The sequence below is a fragment of the Montipora capricornis genome, chromosome 10, assembly GCF_036669925.1.
Source record: "Montipora capricornis isolate CH-2021 chromosome 10, ASM3666992v2, whole genome shotgun sequence".
Classification (NCBI taxonomy): Eukaryota; Metazoa; Cnidaria; class Anthozoa; order Scleractinia; family Acroporidae; genus Montipora; species Montipora capricornis.
Genome location: NC_090892.1, coordinates 17,081,126 through 17,098,625, shown reverse-complemented (window position 1 = coordinate 17,098,625; position 17,500 = coordinate 17,081,126). Strand labels below are relative to the sequence as shown.

General features: G+C 39.7%; 1 protein-coding gene across 1 annotated transcript in view; it reads left to right on the top strand.

Moving 5' to 3' along the window:
* The window catches only part of LOC138019123 (uncharacterized), a 54,754-nt gene that overhangs the window by 22,266 nt on the left and 14,988 nt on the right, over positions 1–17,500 (top strand). The window contains exons 16-26 of the mRNA XM_068865795.1: positions 282–337; positions 3,283–3,425; positions 7,163–7,266; positions 7,531–7,674; positions 9,899–9,939; positions 10,330–10,450; positions 13,312–13,428; positions 14,171–14,307; positions 14,567–14,759; positions 15,637–15,864; positions 17,246–17,317. Coding sequence (XP_068721896.1) covers positions 282–337; positions 3,283–3,425; positions 7,163–7,266; positions 7,531–7,674; positions 9,899–9,939; positions 10,330–10,450; positions 13,312–13,428; positions 14,171–14,307; positions 14,567–14,759; positions 15,637–15,864; positions 17,246–17,317 — 1,356 coding nt within the window. The remainder of the gene's footprint in view (positions 1–281; positions 338–3,282; positions 3,426–7,162; positions 7,267–7,530; positions 7,675–9,898; positions 9,940–10,329; positions 10,451–13,311; positions 13,429–14,170; positions 14,308–14,566; positions 14,760–15,636; positions 15,865–17,245; positions 17,318–17,500) is intronic.

The following is a 17,500-nucleotide window of genomic DNA, read 5'->3' as shown; positions in this document are numbered from 1 at the left end:
TGACGTTTGTCACCACTCCTTGTGCTTTGTTCCTTTTGAAGTTGAGATGGCTAAAGGAAGAGTATTTGTTTCTGATGCGATTCAAGGTGATCTGTGAAAATGACATCGCTGACAATCACCTCGTATGGGAGTTTAAGACTCCATATTATGGTCTTCTTCAAGTTTTTATTATAGTACACCTTCTAATGCCTCGTCCACATTTCAAATGTATCTAATGCAAAAAGGGTCATTTGACACTCTCCGCAAAATAAATACAAAATTGCATTTGTTTCCTCTTTCAGCAACAATTCTTCCAGTACATGAGTGAGTCGATTGGAAAGAACACAAACCTAATAGGGTAAGTTCGCGCCGCGTGATGATGCTAGCATATATTATCTAACGCAGTCTATGGTTGGCCACCCGCAAATTCATGATAATTTCAAATCCCATCATGAATTGATGGGCTCAAATCCCGTTCACGCCTTCAAAAGTTTAGGCTATGGAAAATGCTAAATGCTGCTTTCCGTAGTCCATATATCATATGAAGTGTTCTCATTATATGACTAGCTCCGTGAGCGAGCAAGATGAACCAAATCGCGCGCTCTGATTGGCTACCCGAGCGGGCAAGATGGAGCTATCTTGCCCGCTCGGGATTTCTCGCTTGGTCCCGCAAGATCAAAGATCATTTTTTGGTGTCTTTGGTGTTGGTGAACAAAGCTTGTTCGGTCAAGATGGCTGGATATTGGCCTTGTCCTTTTTTTGCGTGTTTATGGACCTCGACTTCGTCTCGGTCCATAAACACACAAAAGAAGAACTTGGCCAATATCCAGCCACCTTGACCTCATGCTTGGTGAATAACCCATACATATTGACTGATTTTTAATGGGTCAAGCGAAGATACTGTTAATTAAGAAAGTGAATAAACAACTAATTGATCTCGGTCCCAGTTTGGAATTTGTTTGTTTGTTTGCTTGTTTGTGAAATAATAAGTGGTGTAAGACAAATGTACAACCTCTGATATACTTTAACTGACCGGCTTGATTTTATTAATAGCGACCTTCAGATTGGAGTACAAGAACGACCACGAGTCCGAAGGTTCTGTAACAGGCACGCCCATTACAGTTAAGGACGGTGCCACCTATTGTTAATGCGCGTTTGTTCTGCGCATCACGCAGTCATTTTGTCACGCGCTGATTTTATATTTTTCAAGTTAATCTTTTTTTCATCGAAATGCCACGGAAGATTTATTCGGTTGCAGTGCGAAACACGTGTCTCTAATAGGAAAAGGCCAACGAAAAGAAATCGCAACAGTTTTCAAACGACATATTGAAAAAGCTAGAAACCATGATCTTTCGGAGCGCGAAATTAAAGTGGACGGTGCAGAAGAATTAATAATTTCAATGGAGCCATCTTTAGGTTACCACAATGAAACAGGGCTATTTATCATCGAAATTAATAAAAAACAAATGTAGTAAATTCTTCGAAGACAACCACACAGGGTATGGGATCAATACTTTCAGTGCAATAATTAATATTTTTCAAAGAATTACCACGAAGCATGATCTCAGGCAAGCATTTGATTTTGTTTTGTACTATCGGCTGCCACCAAGACCGACAAAAATTAGAAAAAAGATCAAGGGGCGTCCAGTAACAGACGCAAGTACTGAACAAGAATTAGTTAACGAATTTTAATGGGCTTCAAAAGGCCTACAAAATCAAGTAAGCTCACCACAAGAAACGATTGACAATGCAAGTTTGGTGATCACCTCAGCGCGAGAGGGTTGGATACCATAACAGTGTACAACAAAAATCACGTAGATTTCCCTCTACAAATACACTTTGCAAGGTTGCTTTGGTCACTTAAGAGCCACTTTCAGAAAAAAGATCTAATCGTCCCAAACAAGCAAAGAAATATCCACTCTAAAATTGCAAAACTTTCTTCTTTGTGTATTTTTCGCCATTGTGGATATCCCAGAGTGCATCACAAAAACAGGTGCAAATGTCTTAATTCACCGAACAGGGGAGTGACAAAATTGCAAAAATCAATCAAAAAAACACTGAAAAAACCAATTTAACTTTTAAAATCGCGTGGTGACCGCAATTTTTTTGTTACAGTATATGAAACGGAAGTTTGAGTCCCATTGAAGACGGGATTGATTTTTAGGGCCTTGAAAAATTGATAAAGGGCGCTTTTTAGTGACTACAGAGGATGGCTCTGTTGTCGCGTTTTTGTGATCATAAAACACATTTATAGAATCATCCGGTTGCAATTTGCTATTTATTTTAAAGATATTTTACGTTACGTTTAATTTACTGCAAGTAGACGTTTGTGCCGATAACAACTGTGAAAAAAGTTGCGTTTCTTTGTTTAAGGACGGTGCCTACTATTGTTATCGCGCATACGTTCTGCGCATCTCGAGATACTCTGGTTTCCTATGGGAGGTGCTTATTAATACAGGGATATCTTTGCGTGGTTTAAAACTATACGGAGAGAGTAGAAGTTAGAAAGTGCTCTTGGTATCCAAAAAGAAAATTGGGGGTAACCACGCATTTTTCAGAGAAAATTAAGTTTCAATTTGGAAAAGAACGCCATATATTACTTTGTATTTTAAAGCTTTTTACAAATATTGTTGACTAATTATCTTCGAGAAACGCGTGGTTAGCCCCTATTTCCTTTTTGGATTTTAATAACACTTGTTAAGATCTGTTTTTCCTGCATATTCAGTAAACAGCGCAAAAAATACCTTTAAATTAGTAGGCACCGTCCTTAAGCAAAGAAGTGTCCACTTTTTCAAAAATCAAACTTATTATCTCCGAAAAATGCATGGTTACCCCCTATTTTCATTTTACAATCCAATAACCCAAACTAAGATTTACTTTTCTGCGTAGTCATACTCCGGGGAAAAATTTCTTCTTATTAGGTTAAAGAACGAAAATTTTCGAAAATCGCGCGCTCAGAACTGAAAACTCGTACTCCAATCTGAAGGTCGCTATTTACCAAAAAAACAACAACATCAAGACATTTAGGCTATCGACGTCAGCGTTTACAACTAGGTTACCCACAATTCGCGGAACTATTCTAGGTGGGTAACATAGTAACACTGCAAAGCTCAAGAATACAAAATAGAAAAATAAAACAAGGAAACTCAAGTAAAAATAATACTGTAGTAGCAAAGTGCATGCTATGACTGATACTCACGAGTACGGATAATCCTGATGCTAGCATAACAGTTTTACACGCGTTCTTTTTTTCTATGTCATTCAGCGTTTTCTTTGTCTTTTTTTTTCTTTATTTACTTACAGACAGCTCAAGTTTGCCATCTATATGACAACATTTACTCATGGAATTGCCTGTGGTTGGTTTCTGATAGCATGCAATGGAGTCAAAAAAGGCAGACACTTGTGCGCAGACACTTCTTGGGCCGAGTTAGACGGTCGAGACTTGGGTAAGTGAAACCGTGGCCCTCTTACGTGATTATTCACATACAATGATACATTAAATGATAATTACATTTTCTCCCCTTTATCAATAAAAAATAGGGACGAAAAAATTAAGAAAAAATTACGTCCAATCTTTTTTTTTTCGCAAGTGGTTGTTGACGTTCATAAGCGAGTTTGTGGCCTTTTTCTCGAAACAGCATTGCATATTAGTTGGGCAATCAATGAAAGAAGCTGCGATTTCTTAATTATTAAGCACGGGTGCACATAGTAATATGTATTATCTCGACAGCAAAAGTCTCACAGCTAGCTTGTTAGTTGTCAAGTTGTAGCTAATTAGACAATAAAAGAAGACTTACCTGTAAGGTGAAGTTTGATTATAATTCTACGAGGTATTGGTCTGGAGCTAATCAAACTTCACGTTACAGGTAAGTCTCGTTTAATTTTGTAATTGTACTTCGTCATTGGTTTAAGTCGTCAGTAAGTCACGTGAGACTTTAAAGCAATGTGTCCATGAACAGATACACCACCAAAATTTTTGTACTATTTTTTAATTGTTGGGAACTTTCAAGTGAAGCAACAAGTGTCTCTGCAAAATTCTCAACTACTTGAACTGGTTTGTCATAAAACTTTCGGAACGTACTACTCTCTCTTGACCAGCTAGCCAGCTGCATCTATGACAGTGTTTATAAACACATTCTGTGACTGTGCAGCCGAAGCGTGTGTACAGTGTCTTTCTTTCAGGACAAGATCAAAGGGAAGTCAATGAGCATATTCACTAAGTACGACCACCAAGTCTAGCTACAAATTTTCACAGGTTTCTCAAGGGCGTAGCTAGGGGGGTCCTGGGATGTCTATGACCCCCCTTCCCCCCCCCCCCCCCCCCCATCCTTTGTAAGCCTTTAAGCAAACACCTACAATATTCAGGTGGCGAAAAAACGCTACACTCTGGTGATTACCCTCTGTTTGACACAGTAACCCCCCCCCCCCCCCCCCTTCCTCACTTCTCACTTTGAAAAATCCTGGCTACGCCCCTGCTTCTTCAATGTAAGAGCTCCGTCTTCAGTTAATGAAATCTGCATCATTTTGGAGTTCAGAACAAACCCCATGAAAACTATTTCCTAAGTCTGAAAAGGAAATGACTTCTCAGGATGGATAAAAAACCCAACATTGTCAAGCAAAGTGACAGTAGCAATGACATTTTGTACACATAGATTGAAATCATCAGCTGTTAACAAAAAATTATCTATATAGGGAACTGATATATGACCTTGCTTTCTCAAATGTGAAAAGACTGGCTTTAGGAATTTTGTGAATTTTTCTAGGGCAAATGGCTAGCCCATTAGGGAAACAAACAAATTGTATAAAAACCCTTTCCATTTAAATTTATTCCTTGGATATGGGAACAGAATAGTAGGCATCTTTTAAGTAAATTGATGCCATGTAGCATTCAGGTTTCATCAGCCTTACAGCTGACCAAATGTTGGCCATTTTGAAATAATGCTGAGTGATGTTGGCATTGAAAGACTTGCGATTTAAAATCATCCTAAATGTGCCATCCTTTAGGTTTCGTGATTACAGGATAGATAAATTATGTTGCCTCATGTTTATATATTTGAATGACTCCCTTTTTCTGGAGCTGAAAAATTTGCGGGTCGACATATGTTGCTTGTATGTCAGATAGTTTGGTTTGCATCAAGGGTTTTACCTGCATTGGCAGTGTATCAAATGCAATGGTTTGGCCATTGAATGTGGTCAAGTTTTCAGTTTTCAGAAGTCAATTCTCGCCATATGTGAGAATAATTAGCGAAACTGCCGGCTTTAAACGTTCCAGTTTTATTGCGCAAGTCAGCCAAAAGAAATGGCAAGACAGTCTCAAAATCGCTTACCTGCATGGTGTATGTCGACGGTCATTTCCGGACTGTTGTGGGATCGGTCCGTTTCTTCCAGTGGTACTGGTACTGAACCGACTTGTTAAATAAGTGGTTTCCCTGGGTGCGTTTTGCCTCTAAGACTGGGTAGTTGTGTTCGCCTTATTAAAGGAGCGATTGCGGTTGTTCGTCGAGGTACTTGCTATCCTGCTCAGAATCATATTAGACGCTCTGATGTGGTTGAGTTGAGTCTGTAACTCATCGCCAAACAACCAGGTAGGTTTAGGTTCGTGAGATTGGTTGGGGTTCGCCCTTGTCACACGGCCGCCATATTGTCCCGAGAGACCAAAAAAGCATTGTTTTACCACGCCAAGCCTCGCAGTGGAAACCATGGGGGTGAGGCTTGGCGTGGTAAAACAAAGCTTTTTTGGTCTCCCGGGATAATATGGCCGCCGTGTGACAAGGGCGAATGATTCAAAACTGAAATGCCCATATCAAGGTTGTTGCCCCGAGCACGAGCTTTCAACAACATATCTGTCGTATGTGCGGTGATATTACCGACTCTTGTGACTGTAGCTTACAACTTTGATAAGCAAAGATCTTTGCTCCTTGTATCATCTAGCTAGTTTAGCCACCTCAGGTTGACAATTTTAGCAAGTTTCTTCGGTACTTTTTTCAGAGTCTGTGATCTTTGATCAATGATCCTTTTCCGGATCATCTCAAAGAAATGCCAATACTGAGTTGTTGCTCGCCTCTTTTTTGAAAGCGAGTCCACTTGTAAAACATTGAAATGGCAAAGGTTGAGCATTTTTATCCAAATCAAACTCTTTTCATTTGAAGTTTCGCGGGATGATTTGTTTTGAAGCGGAGCAAAACAACAAGTCGGAAATGGGCTTTTGCAACGCACATGGTAATTAGCTATGAAGTCAGATCCGAGACTATATTCTAGATGTTCCTCGGAAATAGCTATTGCTGGTCTTCCTCCGCTTCCTGTATAAGACACTGGTACTAAATCACCATCTTCTGATTTGGATGTCGATTTACTAACTACTTGAAGAGCTCTAAGCAAAAGAAAAATGACTTCCTCTTGAATGAAAAACAGAGTGCCTACTGCTGTTAACAGATTTAAAAGCCGGTCGATGTGTGTACATAGATAATCAACGCCGTCCTCTTTCTGCTAAAGTCTCTTCACTTAAGAAGGAGATTACATGTTGCACACCATCACGAAGAGAAGCCTTAAGACCATCCAAAAATCTATCTACAGGCGTAGCCGCTACTTTGCAACTAGTCCGAGGCCTCTACCGGTCTCATCCCGTAGGGATCTGGATCGATTGATCCACGACGAGTCGATCTCAGAGGTCGACGAGACGAACTCAGCACTTGAAGAGTCGAAGCCGGAGTGATGTATCATGAAGCGGTCTCTGGAGAGTCGACGAGACGAAAGGGACCAAATCACGACGACACGAATCGGGAAGTCTGATCTCGCAGACTTTCTTGTAGATAAATCCAATAACGATGTGAACGCTCAAAGGTCAACGCTCGAACCGAATGCTCAGATTCCCGCGCTCTTTCTCTCGTGACTCACTAGCGACTTAGACCAATGAGGAAGTAGAATTATGTCTTGCTTGTAACAACGGTCTCTTTTTAACAAAGTTGCACGAATGAAGTGTGTCGATCTAAGGGATACTTATGATTAAGCAGAATGGATAGTCCATATTTTGGACGCCATAGGGCAAGGTTCTTACTTCTAAACCATCCCTTAAGTTTTCCCGCTCATCTTCGATCAGCTCAAATACGTCCGCTGAGCCTAACATGAAGACTCATCTGTGTACTTTTATATCGACAAAACATGCAGTTTACGTTTCCGTCAATAGGGAATGAAGAAGTCCCCTATCAGTATCTAACTTGCCTCTACTGGGCAGCAGCAACCTCAGCCTCGGTTGGATATGGAGACATTCATGCTCATGACATACCAGAGGTATTTGTGTGCTTTACTTTACAAAACGATATAAAAGGATATGACTGACTGACTGACTTGTTACCCACCGCCTGAACCAATACTCCTTAATAACACAAGCTAAAGGTCAGATTGACTGAATTTGTTGGCTAAAAAACTGCTTAATCACTCGTTTAATTGTGGATCTTGGTGTCTCACAAACTGCGTCATTGGTCAAGTTATTAATTTGATTGATTGATTGATTGATTGAATGATTGATTGATTGATTGATTGATTGATTGGCAGATGGGCTATGCCCTCTTTTGCATGGTCTTCGGAATTGTTTTCTATGGCTTCATCATCGCCAGAGTTGCTGCCGGATTGGCTAACGCTGACGCACAGCGGGCTCGTTATCAAGAGAGACTAGATGCAATCAAGAACTTTCTTAAGGTAACCAATTAGCCGTTAGTATTGAGTTTTTGCAGCTAGTATTCAGTTCTGAGCCTCCGCTTGTCCCTTAGTAGTACCAGCACCAGCATGCATGAGTACCAGCATGCATGGACTGCTTAGAAGCGGCTGCAATTTGCGCCTATATATGCTTCCAGTCCGCTGGGGGTAAATTGATCATTGTAAAGCGCCCTTGAGACGTTAGTGATAGGGGCGCTATATAAACGCACAACTTTTTTTACTTTTAGGGAAAAGTTCTACTCGTAGTTGATTCGTACTCGTATCTTAAGAGTTTCCTAGTTATGGTTGTAATTCGTAACTCTTCCACCGGCGACATATCGAAAGATTTTGCTTTTTTTTTTATCACTCAATACTACTTTTGGGCTTACTTCATGCTTAAATTAGTATCGCTACTCTGATATTCCTTTACGTGGCTCTATAAGAAATCTTGAACAAAGAGTGACGCGAAACTTAACTGCTTTCATTCATTTGGTCAGCTGTTCAGTACTTGAAAAAAGTGTCAGTTCTTGTGACCTATTGGTCATCCTTCTCACGGGTTCATTAAACCATTTTAATGGTGTATTTAAAAATAAGGAGCTTACGAATCGACGACGTTTGCACGAAGGCGCCATTAGATTACGTGACATGCCTACTGCTCATGCCTATTTGGGCACTTGCCGGAATCGCACCACCACCACCACCGGCGACATATCATTATCATTCAATAGTATTTTTGGGCTTACTTCATGCTTAAATTAGTATCGCTACTCTGATATTCCTTTACGTGGCTCTATAAGAAATCTTGAACAAAGAGTGACGCGAAACTTAACTGCTTTCATTCATTTGGTCAGCTGTTCAGTACTTGAAAAAAGTGTCAGTTCTTGTGACCTATTGGTCATCCTTCTCACGGGTTCATTAAACCATTTTAATGGTGCATTTAAAAATGAGGAGCTTACGAATGGACGACGTTTGCACGAAGGCGCCATTAGATTACGTGACATGCCTACTGCTCATGCCTATTTGGGCACTTGCCGGAATCGCACCAAAGTCGACGACGTTGGTGAGGGCGATTTGCCAGGGTCTTAAAAATAGCAGGACGCTAGGTTATTTGTCAAACTTTCTCTCGACGGGCAGGTGTTTTTTCCACATTAATCAAGTATCGCATTTAGAGGCATGTTCTTTACACATGGTTTTTTTGTCTCAGTGTGTGTGTGTGTATTTATAAGTCATGATCTTTTGCTATGCTATGACGAAAAATCCAACTAAGATTATTTCATGAATCACACATTTTCTTTTGTTATTCAACATCCTTTATTTAACTTACATACTTCATGAATATTTAATTGAATTGAATTGCATTGTAAATGAGGGATTTATCTGTATAAATCCCTCGTTTCAGGGATTTATACAAATAAATCCCGTTCTCCGTTTCTCACCTAAGTGTGACGGTACTAATTAGCCGGCGTTTGTCCCCTTGAACAAAGGATCGCTATATAAAGATCCTTCATGAATAATTTCATGAAATAAGTCAGATAAATACCTCGAACGTCAATATTGATCCATATACATCCCGAGGGCCGTAGGCCCGAGGGATGTATATGGGTTAATACCGACGTTCGAGGTATTTATCTCTTACATAAAAGCGCAAGTGAAACTCAAAGCTAAATCTCCATATCGACAAGGATAGGCATAGCGCTTGAGGTAGATGCATGCATCAAAGTTAGAACTAAACCACTGTATAAAGGGGTTATCTCGTCAGCTAGCTGAAATTGTTCAGCATTTTTATAAATGTCTTCCCTGTAGAAATGGGAAACGAAACTCACACTTGCATTCGTTCTTTGTTTTCTTATAAAATCGAACCTTTCAAAGCTCCAGTATGGACACTCCAGGGTTTTTAAAATTGTAAAGATCGTATAAAAGTACATAATCTTGTTCGCTCGACAAGTGTATGCTATACAAGCTTTCGTTTCTCTGAAGTTAGGCAAAACGTGCCTTGTGAAATGATAAAAACAAACTTCTTATACGACGAGAAAATTTACCGGACGTGCATAAACGTCGTCGTCTTTATCGTGAATCGTAAATTCAAATTCTACAGAACGGTGACGCGGGACTATGACGTTACCCAACAGCGCCGTCTTACCAACATCGACGATTCGTAAGCTCCCTAATATCAATAGTTGCATTTTGATGTCATAATGTTTTTTAAACCATCTTTTAATTCTATTAGGAACAAGACATATCAGACAACCTTACATCGCGCATAGTAAGGTATGAATTGAATGTTTATGAAGACCCAAATACAGTGATGTGCTCAAGAAAGAGAGAAACGGATAATTCGCTCTTTAACACACTGTACAAGTTTCTGAATTTATAGAACATTGGGTAAATTCCGTACTAAGGTTGTTTGGCCCAGGCGTACGCTGCCCCTACGATTAACAGCAATCGGAAGGTCTGATCAGTACCTCTACAAGAATGTCCCATTCATCATTGATAAAAAGAAACTCTCTGCATTGATTAGCGTAGCCGAAGAGTCTATATCTCCTCGTCCCTTTTCATATTTTGGAATTAACTATCAAACGCGGTTTTGTCCTTGACAACGTATCTTGCTTTAAGAGCGTTTCATCAAGGTGTAAACAACTATTTTTCAATCTTTCCTAGCTACTATGAATATCTATGGCACAGGAACAAGGGTGTGGATGCGAGTTCACTGTTTGAAGGATTACCGCTGTCATTGCAAGGCGATATAACACTTAGTTTGTACAAAGACTTGATTGAAACGGTATGACGGCTTTCTGCTAAGCATTTTTAATAACAGTAAGAAAGTAGAAATGATAATGATGCAAAAGTGGACTCCCTTTCCGGGCTCTTTCACCTAGTACTCTCTACTAACCAAGTGGTTGGCTCAGTTTGTTGAGCATCGAATTATCGCGAGCCCGAATCGCGGCCGGATCTTGCAAGGGGTGAGACTTCCAAGTTTACTCACACGGGGACTGTAATCCGTAGGCCCCGTCTGAAGACCCTTGTTCACATACTGCATGGGACGTTAAAGCCACGTCACACATCATTCGCAAAGAGTACGACACGGAGTTGCCGGTGCGCAATATGAAGCAGGCTTGCCTAGACAGTCAAAAAGGTTTATGGGCGTGAAGCCTATTTGAGCAAAAACAGCCATGATAAGATGGCTTACTACAGTTTTCCGAGGAAAAATATCAAGATTTTAAAATCTGTGAAATTAAACCAACAGGATGTCTCTTCTGAAGTGTTAGTCACTTCAATGGATGTAAAATGTAATCTTACCTTACAAATAAATGCAAATGAGGGGAAAATGCAAAATATTGTGACCGAGTTCCTGGAAGAGACTGGAGACTAAACATTTCAAAGGCCTTTTTCTGAAGAACTAGCCCTACGACCTCACGTTAAAATTTCAGGATTTCCTTAGAAATAAGTAGTTAAATTTGTTTGACAGGTTTTTTGCAAAACATCGATTTTCGTCTATTTTGATAATAAGTGAAAAACTATCTGATAGATCTTTTCAAACAAAATGTTGACGGTTTCGTCTTCATCTTGTTTACGAATTTCCAACATTTTAACCCTAATCGTACGGCTAGGTTTTGAGAAAAAGCCCTTTGACATGTCAAAATAATAATGCAAGGCTGTTTGTACGGCTGTGAGGATATATGTATACATTTTTTTTCTTTGATTTACCAATATTTCGTCAGGCACGGCCTGACTTCTTCAGGGAGTTAAATGATTTGCAGTTACAAATTTTTGAAATTCAAACATAAGCCATAAGAAAACTAATTATAGACAGTATAAAATTACAGATAAATGTATATATATAGAAATATGTATAGGGTTACAGATAAATATTATTTACAATTTTTCTCTTTTGTTTATACCTTTGGGTTCAAGTGTTTGGTCCCTGTCGATTAGAAGGGAGCTCGGTCACTATATTAAGCATTTTCCCCTGATTTGCATTTATCTGTTAGGTAAAATTACATTTTACATCAATTACAGTAAATAACACCTCAGAAGAGATATCCTGTTTAATTTAATTTATCAGATTCCAAAATCGTGATCTTTTTCTTCGGAAAACAGTACTAAGCCACCATAAGTGTCGACCGACCCTATTATTGTAATCTATTTATGTAAATGAGCTTACTAGTACGTTAACATTTAGTTATTTTAGGACGCTAATACCCTTTTATATAGTTAATTCGCTTAATGTATTTTTTTTGTAAAGGCTAGAATAAAGTTATTGTTGTTGTTGGGAACACCAGTTCTACACACTCTTGATCTGGAAGCAAAACTGTTGCCATGGCAACTGCACCATGAGTGTCATTTTATGCACTGACTGATTTACATTGCCGGTGTCAAGTTTGATGAAAACCGCTTTTTTTGATATCAATTTCTGAGGATGTTCTATATTTTGTGACTTGTTTTCCTTTGGAACCACTGATGACGTCATCCGTTTTTACACAAAAACTTTAATATCTCAGAAACGATAGGAGATATATATATAGAATAAAAAACAATACGCCATTTTTGTGATTTTGTTTAAACGGCCTGTCTTTTTTCTGGCTTCTTCGCCACTGCAAATGTTGCTTCCTTAACTGCGCTGACCTTTCGCTGCAAAATACCGTTTCATTATATTTTGCTGTTCTTATATTTGTTCCTCGCTCCGGGATCACGCATGGACCTCCTAACGGCATTCACAGACACTGTAGATATGCATTCGGCCATACTCCGTCGAGCGTCCTGCTGCGCCCTTCAAATTCTGTACCCATACTGCAACGGAGGGTGTTTAATGCATACAGTAAACTACAAGCCTTGGATTAAAGATCATTGGGTATAGAACGGCTGCTGCTAGATTTTTTTGCAGGAAAAAACGTGGTGGCATTATGTTCCGTGCATTATCCGTGATTTTGCATTAAGCACGAGCAATCCCTCGTGCAGCTACTTGGTTCCGGACCAATCAGGACGTCACTGATTGGCCGTTATTTCGCGGTACAAGCTCCACTCACTCGAAAGTGGTTTTCGAGGAAGTCCCGCATCTGATCGATTTGGAATTTAGAAATGTTGGTTTTTGAGAAGAGGGGAAAACCGGAGAACTCGGAGAAAAACGTCTCGGAGCAGAGTAGAGAGCCAACAACAAACTTAGCCCAAATATGGCCACGAGTACGTAAGGAATCCAACCTGAGGCCCGTTTCTCGAAAGTCCCGAAAAGCCATTTGTGTAATTGCCAACCGCTTGTTTTGGAAAGCCGATCTTTTAACATGTTTTCAAGGCAACAAAAAGAAAATTAACTGTGAAGTTTGAGATATTAAATTCTGTCCGTTCTTGAGATACAAAGGGAATTGTGACACCCGAAAACGACCCGTAAAATTTCGGGACTTTTGAGAAACGGTCCCCTGGGCTACACTGGTGGGAGGCGAATGCTATCACCATTACGCCATACCAGACTTTAACTGCTCTAAAGCCATCCCTCTCACCTGTATTATAAATTTGGATAATACCGCAAACTGATTGGCCAAGGACAGATGACAGATATCGACACTTCTGAGTTACGGATTTCTAGTAAATTCAATTACATAACATGCCTTTTTTGCTTATTTGTTTCATTTGTTTTCATTCCATCAGGTGCCGTTATTTCAAGGTACGGAGATCGGTTTCTTGAAAATGCTGTCCATGAAGATTAAGCCAGTATATTTTCTCTCCAAAGAGTATGTGGTTCGAAAAGGAGATATGGGACAAGAGGTGAAAGATACATTGTACTTTAAATTTGTACTTGACTTGTAAATTAAATGTGCTCGCTTTCTTGCTGCGCGAATTGCGAAAGGTGTCGATAATAGACAACCCGGCATTTGATTCCAACAACAGATTTTAAAAAAACTATATGGTGACGAGTGAATTAGGTGGGAGGGGACCCTCGGATTGACTTGCCATGTTTCACTCCAAGTACCCAGTAAAATTGTGCATGCGTGCCACAAGTCCCACTAACCTTAGTCGACTCTTCTCGTTCAAAGACTATTTAATAATTATTCCATGAGCGCGCGTTGGTTATGAGATGATAGATAGCCAACGAGGCGCGTAGCGCCGAGTTGGCTATAATCATCTCATATCCAACAAGCGCGAGTGGAAAATTGTTTTATTAAAAACGCCCCCAAAATATAGAAAACTAGACTACGATAAAAATAAAAAGGCCCAAAAAATCACGCATATGCTTGCCGTGTTTGTAGATTATGGTATAATGGCTCATAGCCCATGATGACTTAGCCAATCAAAAGTCTCGAATTTCATTATCCAATGATCCAGTTTTTAATAATTCCTAGTATTGGCTTCGTACTTATTGCACAATACCGTTATCTTTGTCTTTTGGTATAGCCCTCCAAAGATCTTTCCGTTGCGGATCCCTTTTCTATTTTACATCTGTCAGTTACCGCGACTCCATGCTCTTGTTTCATATGTTCATTCTCATATGCCCTTTTCTACCGTCTAGATGTATTTTGTCCACCGAGGTCTAGTAGAAGTGGTTTCTGAGCACGCTGAGCCTATCGTATTTGATGTCATGGGAGAAGGAAGATTCTTTGGTGAGATCAGTGTGGTGTTCAGCTGTCCTCGAACAGCCTCTGTCAGGTGCGCATTGTTAATTACAGGGATTCGTTACATCAACCACTTATTTAAATAGTAAAAAAAAAATCCTCTAACTGACTTACTTTTTGGTTAAAAAAGTCATGCATTGAAGATACCTACCTGGATTCGAGATAATGAGCTCAATATAAGGCTCTATTAGCCTGCAACAACGTTTTTTCTACCAAGACAGAAGCTTTCAAGTTTTTGAGCCGGCTTTCGAAAATAGTCGGGTTTTTTAATTTTTTGGTTTTGTTTGCTTTAGAGCGCAAACAAACTCCGACTTGTTTGTCTTGACCAAAAACGATTTGGACGAGGTCTTGACCCACTATCCACAAATTAGCAAGAAAATCCGGGAGACTGCGGAGGAACGACAGAGAATGGTGGCAGAACGAGCGAAGGCTTTCGCGAAGAAAAAAGAAGAAGACCAAAAACGTGAAGAGGAAAACAAACTCAAGGTTTGAATTCAGTGTTAGTCAAAAAGGGCTCTTTTTCATTGATATGGAGCTGAAATTATTATGTTAGACTTTCTCTAGTATGACATCACGACGCTCGGGCATCAAGTAGGCTATTTAATTGACGATTTCAAAGTGTGATGAATTACTGCCGAAATGTTTATTTCAAACAACATATGAATCACATGTGTACTGTACAATGTTTATTAACATGTCTCCCAAAATACCAAAAGAAAATCAGCGTCCTTTTTCTTAGGCTTTTATCTACAATGTAGATTACTGCACTTTTCATAAACATGAGGACTCTGGAATTAATTTTTAACCAAAGGCTTCACTTTTTGTCATCAATTACGTTTGCGATCGACACTTGGCCCACCGTTTAACACAGAGAGAGACCACCAAATGGGATTAAAACAGCCAAAGATAACATACGCCCGTTCTGCTGCCGTTATTAGGGAGCTTACGCAACAGGACGGCAAAATGACGAAAAAATGTCGCGCGAGACTGTGCATTCCCAATCTTACGTGAACATTTCGCATGCGAGGAAAGTAGTCTCCCAAATATTTAAACTAATCATCTCTAATGGAGAAAAGATAGTTAGCAATATAAATGTAGTTGTGTTATGACAAGTTAAAAGGGAAAACAGCTCACTTCCGGCTGGCGTCCGTGTCTCAAAAAAGTCTCGTGCTTAAGCTCTCTAACGGAGATTCTCTTTCGAAATCCATCTGGATTCCTCCTTCTACTTACCATTGGATGGGATGCATATTCATCGCGGGTTACCCTCAGGTCGACAAGGGCTTACATTTTGCGACGGTTAAGGCCTCTATGATGAAATAACGCTGTCAAACAACATGGTCACTGGTCTATTTTTTTTCTGCAGGAAAAGGAGGAAGGCAACGCCCCCGATAAGGAAGTTCTTGAAATTGAAGAACCGCCAGAGCCGTCACCAACGTTCCGTCAGCGACTTGTCGCCACCCTGATTGCTTTCAAAACGCGCTTTGCTGATCTGTTTATCCACTTCGTTATATTACCTGATAGCAAGCTGAGGTTCATCAAGTACATTAACTGCCTGTTTGTGTTCGCCACTACACTCACGATCACCTACATGGTATGAGACCTTCAACCTCGTTTCCTGGGCTTTTCTTTGCCGAGGTTTCGGTGGAAAAAAGGTCCTGGGAATGAGGATGGTTTCCATGGTGTCTCTTCTTTCTTTGAGAAAGGATGAAACATAGGGAAAGAGCAGGTGAAACCTTCTGTTCTGGCACTCTTTTCTCAAATTTTACGGAAGCTTTTCGGGTCCAAAATGCCTTTTGTAAAACTAGGATTTGTTAAAATATTCTTAAAATTGGTGTTTAAGGAGGTTCGAACCAATTTCAGCAAATTGTACCATTTGGAAGGAATGAAACTACCCAACTGTTTCATGCAACGGCAAAGTCATGGCACGATATAAAACACCAATAATTGCTTAACAAGATACTCATTGATGTGACGCAATATGTCACCATGGCAACAAAGAAGCCATGTTATTTGTCTTTAAGCGTTCACATCTCACAAACGAACCCTGGAGCGGATTCATGGGCACCTTCACAACTGAAAAAGCTAAGCTGAGTCGGAATCTGCTCCAGATAATTTTTCGAAACTTTATCTTAGCCTGCTAATTACTTTCCAGAAATAAAACTTGGGGATCGCAGTATTTTAATTTTGAGTTATAAGAGTTTAAAGAAAAATACTAGGGCATTTTTAGGTGGCTCCTTTGGCTAGTTGCCATGGTGACCTATTACGTCACATCAACAAGTGCATCTTGTTAAGAGATTATTGCTGTTTCATTTGCCATCATAACATTGTTATTTTGTTAAACAGTGTTGTAGAGTTCATCCCTCTAATAAGACCATGCATTACCTCCAAATTGTTGAAACTGGTGTGAGCCACCTAATCTATTTTGGAAGATGATATAGCGGACGTTTATAAAACATGGGGAGTTCGAATTTTTTTGCAAGTGAGCATGCTCAAAGTGCAAAACTTATATTTCAACGGTTATTTTACACGTACTCCATTCTGATAATCACTATTATTTATGTCGCTAACATTTGCTGGATAGAGTGCTTTGAGGAGGGAGCCATTTAAGGGTGAATTAGCATTAGCAGCCGAACTCTCAGCTAGAAAACTGATCACGTAACTTTTTATAATAATTTATTTTTTGCATGTGGACGTCTAAGCAGAAAATAATTGTGGTAGTCATACGCGGCTTTTGCCTTAAGGGTCAGTTATACAGATGGAAAAACCAGGAGTAACCTGATAAAGACCTAGTCCACATCGGATTCTCTCTTGAGTTTCCGTAAACATTATTGTGGGACGCCTTTCTATCAGTAGACGCAGTCTGTTCTCCGAGAATTTGCTAAAAAGAAAACTGATAAGCGATCGAGTTATAACTCGGCCGAGTTATTCAATTTCCTAACTTTTTTTCTTCACGATTTAATATCTCTTTATAGGTTGCCTTTCAAGATCACCCATGGTACCTCATTGCATTTAATTACTTGTGCGAATTTTCGTTTTACGTTGAGGTGAATGTTTATAGCTACAGTTAAATTACTGATTCATATATAGTAACCAAAAAAGAGAATGATTTAGACTGATAGTTTTGCTCACTGTCAACACTACACAACAGTTCTGATGTCATTCATAAGGAACATGCCATGGCATTTTGTTATGTCACGGCCGGTTTTCCTATGTAAGGTAGTAATTCA